At 36.7% G+C, this 13,078-nt stretch overlaps 1 protein-coding gene across 2 annotated transcripts in view; it reads left to right on the forward strand.

Annotated features, from left to right (window-relative positions):
* LNPEP (leucyl/cystinyl aminopeptidase) overlaps positions 1–13,078 on the forward strand; it is a 101,622-nt gene that overhangs the window by 64,054 nt on the left and 24,490 nt on the right. For both annotated transcript variants that reach the window (XM_011944296.1, XM_011944297.1), the window contains exons 7-11: positions 2,317–2,430; positions 3,903–4,034; positions 8,901–9,032; positions 11,576–11,736; positions 11,940–12,028. In XM_011944296.1, coding sequence (XP_011799686.1) covers positions 2,317–2,430; positions 3,903–4,034; positions 8,901–9,032; positions 11,576–11,736; positions 11,940–12,028 — 628 coding nt within the window. The remainder of the gene's footprint in view (positions 1–2,316; positions 2,431–3,902; positions 4,035–8,900; positions 9,033–11,575; positions 11,737–11,939; positions 12,029–13,078) is intronic.

Below are 13,078 nucleotides of genomic sequence, written 5' to 3' on the forward strand. Positions count from 1 at the left end.
TATAATGCAAAGATGCTTTTTAAACACAAACTTCGTTTCCAAATGAAAATTCTATCAGATGTTTGTATAGGACTTTACAAGTTAAAGCATTTTCACATCTGTCTTACTTCACAACTTCTCTAAGGTGGGTATTTAATCACATTTTACAGATGTGAAAACTGAGACTCAGTTCAAATAAATGGGTTGCCCTAAGTCATACAGCTAATAAGTGGCAGCACTGGGCCATGAAGAGCCACTATCTCTTCAAGATCTCTTCTCCCCCTCAGTAATACACAGCTGCATCACCTATGACAAATGCCCACTGCCCAGTATAACTTTTTGGGGAAGAATCTCTTTCCCTAAGTTGCACCCTTCTGACAACTCAAACTGTAGCTGTCAGGGCTGGATTTTTTTTTTTTTTTTTTTTTTTCATCTCCTGCCAGAACAGGGTTCTCTTTAATTTTGGAGAGGGGGTTTCTGAGAAAATGGCAAAGGGACTGTTTGTTCCATGAAGAGAAAGAAAATTATATGGGTACGTAACACCCCCATTCTTCCCTAACACCTTGTCTCTATTGTGCCCTGGAAGAGGTGCTTAACTAGCATTGGGTATGGTTTGGGTGATGTCATCACAGTTTCAGTATATGAATAGGATGTATTCTGGTCAGCTTATTTCCTACATCAAACACCTTATATGAATCTAGCCCTTGTGAAGACTTCATGACAAGCTGGCATATGAGCACATTCTTATTTGATTTAAAAATAGGTCATGGGCCAGATGCAGTGGCTCACGCTTGTAATCTCAGCACTTTGGGAGGCAGCAGCAGGCGGATCTCAAGGTCAGGAGATCAAGACCATCCTGGCTAACATGGTGAAACCCCGTCTCTACTAAAAATACAAAAATTAGCTGGGCATGGTGGTACATACCTGTAATCCCACTTACCTGGGAGGCAGAGGCAAAAGAATCACTTGAACCCAAGAGGTGGATGTTGCAATGAGCTGAGGTTGCACCAGCGCACTCCCGCCTGGCAACAGAGAGAGACTCCATCTCAAAAAAAAAAAAAAAAAATAGATCATATAGATAAGATGTGTTTTTGGGGATCTCCTCTAGGTCTGTTATTTCTAAAGCCACTCATCACCATTTGGGAGTATTTCTCTGTTATTTCCTCTTTAGGACTTAGAAATCGTCTTCCTCTGAAACAGGTTTTAAGATAATATCTTAGAAAAATATGTTATTGTAATTCTGAAAGGTGTTTTGTTTTATGCAGTAATCTTGTCCTTTTGCTGCTGATTTGAGATAAGCCAAAGACCACACTGACCAAATTACATACCTTATAACTACTTTTCATTTCAAGGATTTTTTTTAGATACACTTTTTAAGGAGAATCTCTTATTATTTTTTTTCCTTCTTCTTTTCTTCTTACTACCTCATAGAAGAAAATATTTAAAGATCTGTCTGACTTCATTTGTTTATATATATGCCATCTTTTTTTTTTTTAAGAAACAAGGTCTCACTCTGTCACCCAGGCTAGAATGCAGTGGCATGATCATAGCTCACTGCAGTTTTGAACTCTTGGGCTCAACTGATCTTCCCACCTCATCCTCCCAAGTAGCTAGGACCACAGGCATGCATCACCATGCCTGGCTTAATTTTTTTGTAGAGACAGAGTCTCGCTATGTTGCCCATGCTGGCTTGAACTCCTGGCCTTAAGCAATCCTCCTTCCTTGCCCCCGCAAAGCACTGGGATTACAGGTGTGAGACACCATGCCCAGCCTGTATATGTCAACTTTCTTAAGGAATGTTGTTTGAATTCCGTTTTGAATCATGCAAATACTGTCTTCAATTTGGGCAACTGAGGAGAAACAAAATATAGGCTTTCTGACTACAGGAAAATCTCTCATATAGAGACTTTTTAGTTGTCATGGATGGTTGTAGATACAATGGAAAATAATCTTACTAACTTGATATTAGAAGGTAGAAAAATGTCATTATCTAGGAAATCTCACTTCATGAGGTGGCCAAGAAAGGTTTTTATTTCCCTATATTCATGCTATATTGCATGTTTGTTAAATTGATAAATATGCTAATAACCTTGCTTACTTGTTTCCCATTCAGTTAAGGTAAAAGATTAAAATTTTTATTTTAGTTTTAATGTAAATTTATATAACTTTTGTAAATTTTAAATTAATTTGAATATAGTTTGTTTTAACTACAATAGCAGTATATCTTTAAGATATTGTAATCAAGTTATAAGTGATTAATATGACACTTCAGCCAATTATTTTAAAAATTCCTGAGACTGTAAATATCCTGTGGGTTAATTGTTTTCTCTCCCCCAGTGGTTTGGCAATCTGGTAACAATGAAGTGGTGGAATGATCTATGGCTAAATGAAGGTTTTGCCACTTTCATGGAGTATTTCTCTTTGGAAAAAATATTCAAAGAGCTTTCTAGTGTAAGTACAGGGTTTCTTTGGCCTACTATGAATGCTAGGAGGAAAAATAGTCAAATCAGATTTTCAGTGCATCTGGAGTAATGAAAATTGTTTCTAGGAAGGTATGCCAAACTTGACCTTGATTATTGATATCTATACCTTTTGAGATTTGACAGTGAAAGTGATGCTATTATTTATTGATGTGTTTCATTGAAAACTGAAATTATATAAGATTACTTTACATTTTTGTCATTAAGATAAACATTTTAAATTGTTTTGCAGCATTTTCTTTTAAACAGCTGTAGTTCTTCTGTTCGGAGGAATTTAAAGTTGCAAAGTCCTTTTTGCAAAATTAAACTTTTTTATCCTGTGTAAAAATTAGATAAAAAATTAAAATATTTTGTAGCAATACTGTTTCTCTGTTATCACTGTGTACATTCTTGTAATAGTTGTATATAGCTTGGTACAAATAAAATTTGCCCTTTTTAAGGTACAAACCACATTTTATGCCTTTTTCCAAAGATTAGGAATACCATTTCAGTACAGAGAAGTATAATAGTGGTTTCACTATGGTATTAGACTCTTGGGAAACATTTTCAGTACTTAGGGATATTCAGACACACTAGGCCATGATATGACAGATACTGTCAAGATAATTCAAACAATAGGTGGGAAAGTGTAAAGATAACCTTCCAACCCCCAAATTTTTTGACTTTCTATTAAACTTCCTGATGTTATGATCCAAGATGGCTTTTAAAACAGAAATGCTTTTAGAGCTTTTGATTTGAAATTTTAGATAGGGCTTATTGAAAAATTTCAAGTGGTAGGGGAAATTAATTGATAATAATATCAAGTGGTAGCTAGAATACTAAGAAAGATATTCTAAATCCATGTATACTACGTAAGCAATGAGATACACAGTTTGACCACTTGGTGGTGCCCAGAATGTGTAAAAACATCTAATACATGTTCTGGGGAACTCGTCTGCTGAGCTCTTAAAGAATTATTTCTGTTTAAGAGTTATATTTTATTTAAAACGGACCTCAGTTAAGGGAAATGTATATTTTCTTTGTAGAAATTCTAGACCATATATGAGAAATCAGCATAAGGACCAGTTTTTGTTCTTTCTCTTTTTAAATTTCAGGTTTCATTAAAAAAAAAAAATGCTAACATTTTTAGAATATTCATCTTGGATACCCAGAGTTGGCATTTGTTTACTTTGGTAATAGATTCTTAATTTTCCCATATGCTGTTGTTTAGAAAATGCTAATTTTAATGTGGCCAGGTTATAATTGTATCTTTAAATTTAAGGAATATTCATGAAGGTTACAATCTTCCTACGTTTTTGAAAGCTTATATCCTGAAGTTTAGTGACACTGGTCATTTTTTTCCTAATGATCTTACATACTAATTAGTCTAATTCATATAAATAATTGCTATACTTTTGCATTTGATACTACTTGTGATATTCTAATCTTTTCATTTTTTGACAGTATGAAGATTTCTTAGATGCTCGATTTAAAACCATGAAGAAAGACTCCTTAAATTCATCTCATCCAATATCATCATCTGTTCAGTCTTCAGAACAAATTGAAGAAATGTTTGATTCTCTTTCCTATTTTAAGGTATTGCTGTGAACAAAAAGATAGCTGGAGTGGGTTTAAAATTTCATGTGAGCAAGCTGCGTGACTTAGATTATTTTAAAGATTAAATTTTTTTCAGGTATTAATGGTAAACTATAAAATGTTTGCTTCTATATAAATCTTGGCCTTAACTATTTTTGTGAGTTTTTTTTCTTTCTCTAACTCTCATTTAAGTTGTATGACTAGTATTCCAGACAATTAACCAGATCTTATAGCACTGCATCTTTTAAAGTCAGTTTACTCTCCAGATCTACAGGTAGAATATGTTCGAGGAAGGTCCTAAGCAAGCTCTTGACTGTGTTACTCAGAATTGAGGTATGCTCTCAAGTCAGGATTGCCAAAACAAGTAAGCAAAAAGAGATTTTTAAGAATTGAAGATAGATGCCGGGCGCGGTGGCTCAAGCCTGTAATCCCAGCACTTTGGGAGGCCGAGACGGGCGGATCACGAGGTCAGGAGATCGAGACCATCCTGGCTAATACGGTGAAACCCCATCTCTACTAAAAAATACAAAAAACTAGCCGGGCGTGGTGGCGGGCACCTGTAGTCCCAGCTACTCGGGAGGCTGAGGCAGGAGAATGGCGTAAACCCGGGAGGCAGAGCTTGCAGTGAGCTGAGATCCAGCCACTGCACTCCAGCCTGGGTGACAGAGCGAGACTCCGTCTAAAAAAAAAGAAGATAGATTTCAGAATCTGAAACACACACCCTGGGTTTCGAGGTAAAGAAAAAGCAGAATGTTAAACCCCATTTGGATCACCATAGGTCACAGAATGAAAGAATAGGGATAACAGTGTCATTCACATTTATATTGTGGGGAGGAATGAATGTTATGGCTGTCAGACAAGATAGAGAAGAAAATACACAAAATGTGTGAGATACAAACCTGACTGACAAGAATTATTATACAGGTACTATTAACAAACAAGAAAATCAGGAGTTCAGTTACCTATATTACATCTATTCCAATTAGAGCTACTGGTGTGATTTTTGAAGCCCATAGTAGACCTGTCAATAAAGAAAATTTAAAACTTGAGGTTCTATTATTATACCAAACTTAGAGCAGTTATTTTAGGATTTGAAAACCTGCTTAAAATGCTATAAGTTCAGTATATAATAACAGAGTCGCAACAGAGCTCTGTCTGCCTCTGACCCCAACCCTCTAAACCCAGAATTCAGTGTCTTCTGAACATGTAGTTTCCATATCATAGTCAACCCCTGTCAATATGGTAACTACTTGTTTCAGAATTGGGGATTTGGCAAATATTCTGTGTAATTAAGAGAAGTGGGATACTGGATAACTTACCAGTATTGTGTACAAGAAGGTAAGCACCAGTAGGGAAATATGTTTAGCAGGCATATTCTGTTTGGCCTTTATAATCATCAAGCCTAATTCTGATGCAGGTTGCCTTGCAAGATTTCATTCATTTAGCGAATCTTACAAGTACTAACCATGTACCAGCCATTGTTCTAGGTGCTGGAGTTATATCAGGGAAGAAGGTGGACTTTGTCTCTTTTGTGAAGTTTCCATTTCAGGGGTCAAAGATAGAGACTGACAGTATACAAATGAATGAATAAGTAGGTATCGTGTTAAGTAATAAGTGCTAATATGAAAATAAAGCATGATAAGGGAAATGAGAATGACAAAGTAAATGGTGTTTATAATATAATATGGCTGAGAAGACCTCCTGTATGGTGACATTTGAACACCATCTAAGGCATGAGAAATGTGGTTTTCTTGGGGAAGAATATTCCAGGCAGAGGAAATAACCAATGTATAGTGCTTGTGTGCAGAAAAGAGTTAATATAGGAGGCCTGAGACTGGTATCCTTTGAAAGATCTGCTTGCAAGGTTGACCCTTGGGTGGCATGTGGGAACTTGGGTTTTGGGAAAGTTCCCACTATTGCATGATAAGAGTGGCTCACTGTGCCTAAACAATGTAGTTTATGTTGAAAATCTGCTTTCCTTCTGGGTATCTAGAGTTTTGGTATGTGCTAGGCAGAAGGTACCTCCATGACTAGCCCACAGTAAACAACCTGGGTGCTGAATCTCTAATGATCATCCCTGTTAGATGGTATTTCACACATGTTGTCACAACTTTCTGGAGGAATGAAGTGCATCCTGTGTGACTTCACTGGGAGAGGACTTGGAAGTTTGTGCCTGTTTTCCTCTGGACTTTGCCCCATGCACCTTTTTTCTTAGCTGATTTTACTTCATATCTTTTCACAGTAATAAATCATAGCAGCGAGTATGACTATATGCTGAGTTCTGTGAATCCTTCTAGTGCATCATCAAACCTGGAACTGGTCTTGGGTACTCTCACATGAGATATGAGATTGAGAGAGATATGAGATTGAGATAAAAGATTGCTTGCATGTTCAAGCACCAGCAAGGATCCAATGTTATCTGGAGTAGAGAGTAAGCAGAGGAGAAAGTAGCAGATGAAGTTAGAGTGATTGTAAGAGGCCAGATTATTATAGGGTCTGCTAAGCCATGGTAAGGACCTTGATTTTATTCTAAGTTAAATGAAAAGTGATTTGATTAGGGAAGTGCCATGATATGGCTTATTTTGTAAAAGATCACTGTAGTCTTCAATAGTACGTGGAGTTAAGAGGACTAGTTAGGAAATTATTGTAATAGATGGATGGCAAGACAATGGTGACCTGGACAAGGGTGGAAGTTGTGAAGGTGATGGAGATACAACTGGACTTGGAATGTATTTGAAAGATTGATCCAGTAGAATTTTTTCATGCATTAGATATGAAATACAAGAGGAGGGGTCAGGGTAACTTTAAGATTTTTACCTGAATAACTGGAAAAATGGAGTTGTCATTTGCTGAAATGGAGAAGACTGCTTTAGAAGTAGGTTTAGGGAAAGAAGGGGGAAGAAACTTCAATTTCTGAGTGAGTATGCGATATGGATTAGACATCCAAATGGAGATACCATGCAGGCAGTTGGATATGGGTCTGAAATTCAAGGGGGAGGAAGTCTGGTTAGAGATATACATTAGGGGATCATATAGAAACCTGGAGTTGGGAGATCAACTAGGAAGGAAATTTAGATAGAGAAAAGGGGTCCAAAGATCAGATGCCAGTACACACTTCCCTCATTGGAAGATGAGGAGGATTCAGTAGAAGAGACTAAGAAGGATGGCCAGTGAATAGGGAGAGAATCAAGAGTAGTGTCCTGCAGCTCTCAAGGAGGAGCGGGTGATCAGTTATATCAAATGCTATCAATAGGTGGGTAAGATGAACCTGAGAATTCACATTTGTATGGCACCAGGAAGTTTACCAGTGACCTTGATAAAAATACTTCTGGCTGGGCGTGGTAGCTCACGCCTGTAATCCCAGCACTTTGGAGGTCGAGTTAAGTGGATCACCTGAGGTCAGGAGTTCAAGAACAGCCTGGCCAACATGGTGAAACCCCATCTCTACTAAAAATACAAAAATTAGGTGGGCTTGGTGGTGGTGCCTGTAATCCCAGCTACTCAGGAGGCTGAAGCAGGAGAATCGCTTGAACTGAGGAGGCGGAGGTTGAAGTGAGCGGAGATCACACCATTGTACTTCAGCCTGGGTGACAAGAGTGAGACTTCATCTCAAAAAAAAAAAAAAAATACTTCCAGTAGAGTGATGATTAGAAGATGGCTCAAGAGAGCGTGGAAAGAGAGCAAATGGAGATGGCAAATTGAGGACAACTCTTTTGAGGAGTTTTACTACAAAAAAATAGCACCATAACTGGAGGAAGGTGAAGTTAGGGAAAGGTAGAGAGCCTTTCATTTGTTTAAAATTAGGAATGTTACTTCGTTTTTGTATTGTTAATGGGCATGTTACAGTATGGAGGGGAAAGTTGGTGATGCAGAAGAGAAAGGACTGTTGGGGACAACAACGAGTACTTACATTTATAGAACAAGTAAGAGCTATGAAGCGTGATATAGAAATGAGTAATAGGTAATAATTTAGTTATTTGTACAATAATCTTGACATTACTACATTTTAATCAAAAGTGAAATTCATTCAAAAACTACTAGAGTGCCTACCACGTAGTGGGCATTGTTTTAGTCATTGGAGTTGAGTTTTCACTTTTTCCTCTCAGTTAGTTTACAGCGTAGATGAGGAAATAAATGTGTAACAGATACAGGATGTCAAATAAACTGTATTGAAGATGGAGAAATGTGATTTCTATTTCAAACCAGGAAGAGCTTCACAGAGGAGGTGGTGCTTATTTCAGGATTGGGAAGGATGACATGTACATCAATGGATGTAGTGTGACCTTAATAGTATGCTTGCTGCCCTATACATTTGTTAGTTCCAAACATTTGAAGTGACTCTACAGGAAGAAAAGAGATTCTGGTTACTTCACAACACAATATACTAAGATAAGAAATTAATGACATACCTAGCAGGGAGTCTTTTGAGAGCCTTGCCAATTTATGGTGTCTCCAGCAGTGTGTGCTCATGAATTCAATGGGTAATTTAAGCACTGGGGATGGAGGTGTGGATGCCACAAAAAATTTGCCATGTTTTTCTATTAAAATGTATTTATAAATACTTAGCATTTCAACACTAACATTGAAACAGTGAGTATACCGATAGACCACACAGACTGGCTCCTGGTTAGAATAGTGCACATGGGAATCTACTCATTAATTCTTTTTCAAATCCTTTAAAATAATGTTAAGATAGTTGAACACAGTCCACATCTAGTTATATCAGACTAAGTAGCAGTGTATTATAACTAAGTTCTACATATGGAAGTAAATTTTTAGAATGACTATAGTTTGAATTTTAGATTCCCAATTTGATGATCTATAGTATTCTATTATTTTCTTTTTCCTCACTTTTTTTTTGAATAGGGAGCTTCTCTCTTGTTGATGCTGAAAACTTACCTTAGTGAAGATGTGTTTCAACATGCTGTTGTCCTTTACCTGCATAATCACAGCTATGCATCCATTCAGAGTGATGATCTGTGGGATAGTTTTAATGAGGTAAGTGACCTGGGTAATTTATTTAGCTCAGTAAAAAGAGAGGAGTTCGTCTATTTATACTCTTTAGCATGTGTGTAAGTTAATCTGTGGTACAAAGCATAGTTATTTAAGAAGGAGAGGGATGGAGCTTGCTATATAAATATTTATGAATGGAGCACTGAATTTTATGTAAAGAAATGGGAATGCTGTTCTTAGTTGTTGGAAAAAATGTGTGTGGGCTTGGGTAGCCAGTTTTTTGTTTTTTGGTTTTTGGTTTTTTTTTTCTGTACCTTAATTTCTATTCCTATTTTGTAGGAAAGTTGTCTTCTCCATATTAATGAATATTACTATATTTTTATTATTTGACTTTTTTTTTCAAAGATCTCTTTTCGTATCCTTACCCTTTTTTAGTTTTTCTGCCTTCTTTGAATGATTCTGTACTCTGCTCTATGACTCTCTTGCCTTTGTGACTGTTCCTCCAGAGTAGATGATACATCACAAGCTGACTGCATATTACCCTTGAATGGTTTTGCTGTTGGAATTTTGTCAATCCTGGAAATATTCTAACAAGCAATGTAATTATGTAGAAGTTACACTTCAAAGCAGCACATGAACCCGGGCTGCTTCATGCATGTATGCTGACTGCAAAACCCTTATAAGCATTTGCGTTTGTTACCCTGATTTAGATTGACGGGTCATAATGCTTTAAAAGATCACAGACTTGACTGGGCGTGGTGGCTCACGCCTGTAATCCCAGCACTTTGGGAGGCCAAAGCAGGCAGATCATGAGATCAGGAGTTTCGAGACCAGCCTGGCCAATATGGTGAAACCCCATCTTCACTAAAAACACAAAAATTAGCCAACGTGGTGGCACGCACCTGCATTCTCAGCTACTTGGGAGGCTGAGGCAGGAGAATCATTTGAATCTGGGAAGCAGAGGCTGCAGTGAGCCAAGACTGCACGACTGCACTCCAGCCTGGGTGAGAGAGCAAGACTGTCTCAAAAAAAAAAAAAAAAAAAAAGGAAAGATCAGATCACAGACTTATTTGGAAATTTGATGAAAGTTCTGGCCATATTACTCGGAAAAACCACATATGTGCAGAACATCACACAGAGTTTCAAAGTTTTATTGACTCTAGGTTAGGAACCCCTGCTCTGGATCTTTCTCATACATTCTTTCTGCTTCTTTGCCTCATCTGAATCCTGATATTTTCTAGCTGTTAATCTTTTGCCCAGAAGATATATCTTCCCTACTCTCTGAATTCTCTTTGAGAACTTATTACCTAACAGTCGTTCCCAAATCATTGTTTTTTTCCTCTGATATAGTAGCATTTCATTTGAAAGCCACATTGTTTACTTTATACTTACCGTCTTATCTGTTGGCACTTAGAACATATTTCTACCTTTCTTATTGACTGCAACTTTTGCATCATGGTGTTTTTCTTTCCCAAACTAGTTCCTAACAGTATCCTCAGGTTTTTCAGCATCCACATCAAATTATGCATTGGCTTCTTCACTTCAATACTGCTTCGACACCCGAAAGCATCTTGATTTTAGGCAAGCTTATTTTCTTCTAATTCTCTGGTTCAGAAATAAATAGGTTAGAGCCATGATAAATATAAGATTAATTAAAATGGGAAGATTTGCTCCATCCTTTTGTGCTATAAATAAATAGGCATATGGTGATTGAGGTAAGGCCTGCTGTAGTAGAGTGATTTTATCAATTTAGGTACATCATGACTTTGTTGCTTACAATTCAAATTCATATGTAATCTAGAAAAATCATTTGAATCCTAAGTTTAACCACCTGCTTTAAAGAGGCTGTTGTTCAAAAATTGCTTCTTAGTTATTGATACTAGATGTCTTACGGGCTTTGGGCCTTAGAGGGTCTGCAAAGCTCTGACGCTAGATTCTAGATTTTATAGATAACTTCATATATTTTCTGAGAAAGAAGCTCTGTGACTACCAAAGTAGTTTACCTCTGTTTTCTAGAAAGACTTAAGGCAACTGACCTGTTCATATGTCATTCTTCTGCTGCTGCCACTGCTTCCTGGCACTCCCACAGTATTAGGTCCTAAGAGATTGTCATTATGGAGGTGGAGGGTAGGAGCATAAAGAGAAACTCAGACTCAGGTGATTCACAGCACTGAGTAGCAATGATTCTGATTCTAGACTGTATATCATTATTCATATCTTCTAGATGATAGTATTGTGATTTGAAAGAATACTTAATACCTTCTTAGGGATTTTAATATTGATGAATTTAGGGATTTTAATGAACTCTTAGTTGGTTGATACATGTGCAACTTCTCAACCTAGTGCCTCCCTCACTCCCTTAGCTATCACTTAGCTCTGTTCCAGGTTACATTCCTTTTAGCAGTTGCTCATTTACCTAGATTAGAAGTGTAAACTCAACATTCATGTTTCTTTTTTATGTTAACATTAAATGTAGTCTTTATAGATGGTAGGAAAAGAGGGAAGTGTACAGATAAATTAAAATTAAATTTTTTTAAACCAATTTTTATTTTTAAGGAAAAAGAGTTTTATATATATACATTTTTTAGGTCACAAACGAAACACTAGATGTAAAGAGAATGATGAAAACCTGGACCCTGCAGAAAGGATTTCCTTTAGTGACTGTTCAAAAGAAAGGAAAGCAACTTTTTATACAACAAGAGAGATTCTTTTTAAATATGAAGCCTGAAATTCAGCCTTCAGATACAAGGTACATGCTCCCTTTCTTTTCATGCCATCTCTTTTGCACCCTCAGTGATCATAAGTTCTTATGAAACCTAACAAGATTATCCCTTCCTAGGAATAGCTTAACAAAGTTAACCTTCCTACCAATTTTTTTTAAAAAAAGAAAACCAACAAATCATATGCAACTAACTGAAAGAATAGTAATTTTCCAATATTTTCTCTTTACAGCTACCTGTGGCATATTCCACTATCCTATGTCACTGAAGGAAGAAATTATTCAAAATATCTGTTGGTATCATTACTGGATAAGAAATCAGGTTTGACTATAATGACAGTTCTGATTGGAAATGGCATAATTTTAAAAATCAGATCAGAGTGCATATATAAGATTACACTTGCCCGTGTGGACACTCTCTGAACTGATTTTATGAGTTGTGTATACAAGATGTGACTAACATGAGACTGATTCTGTATATCATGCACAAAACTGGCTTTAGCCGTGTGAAATAAGGTACAAAAATTTGCAGAGAACGTACTGGCATTCCTGAAAGAAAATAGCGAATGCTATGTTTTTATATTCAAGATTAATATTTTGTTACAAAATAAGAGGGGTTTCTTAAAGTATACTCTGCTGTCTGCTGTCTCGGGTTGGGCTGGGGCAACTGCATTTTAACAAGATACACCCTAAATGATTTGTGTGCATAATTGAGGTTGATTCATGATTGGATTTAGAGTAAATAGTTACTTCAGTATGCCCTGAAGACATAGCATATGTTTTGGGAAACAAGAAAATGGGGGAAGAAACTATGATAGCAAGGTGGAGGGAAATAGTAAAATATAAACATGGTATATGCTGACCTACAATATGAAAAGCAATTGAAACGTAGTTTGGGGCCATTTGTTAAATACTACTATGAATGTCACACCACATATCTTCCTCTTAATTTACATCCTAAAGAAACACAAGGCTCTTGGGTTCTGTAGGATGCGTTAGTGACGCTTTGGATTGATGAAGAGGGAAAATTTCTCATTTGAATTTGGATCTGGTGTCAAAGCCTATATTTTTGAGGGGTGAGTGTAGCTTAGGGGTAAGGGAATGGGACTTTGGAGACTGCCTGGTTCAATTCTTAGCACTACCATTGATCACTTATATGATTTTAGGCGAGTTATGTGAGCCTCATTCCCTCAGCTGTACAAAAGATACAGTAATTATACTTACTTTATGTAGTTGTGGTGAGGATTAAAAGAGCTCATTTATATGAAGCATCTAGAACAATGCTATAATGTGTCTATATTACATAAAACCTGGAAAATGGAGAAAAAATAATATTACCATCAAAACTATTCTTTTTTTTTTTTTTTTTTTT

The sequence above is a fragment of the Colobus angolensis genome, unplaced genomic scaffold (genome assembly GCF_000951035.1).
Source record: "Colobus angolensis palliatus isolate OR3802 unplaced genomic scaffold, Cang.pa_1.0 Scaffold23, whole genome shotgun sequence".
Classification (NCBI taxonomy): Eukaryota; Metazoa; Chordata; class Mammalia; order Primates; family Cercopithecidae; genus Colobus; species Colobus angolensis.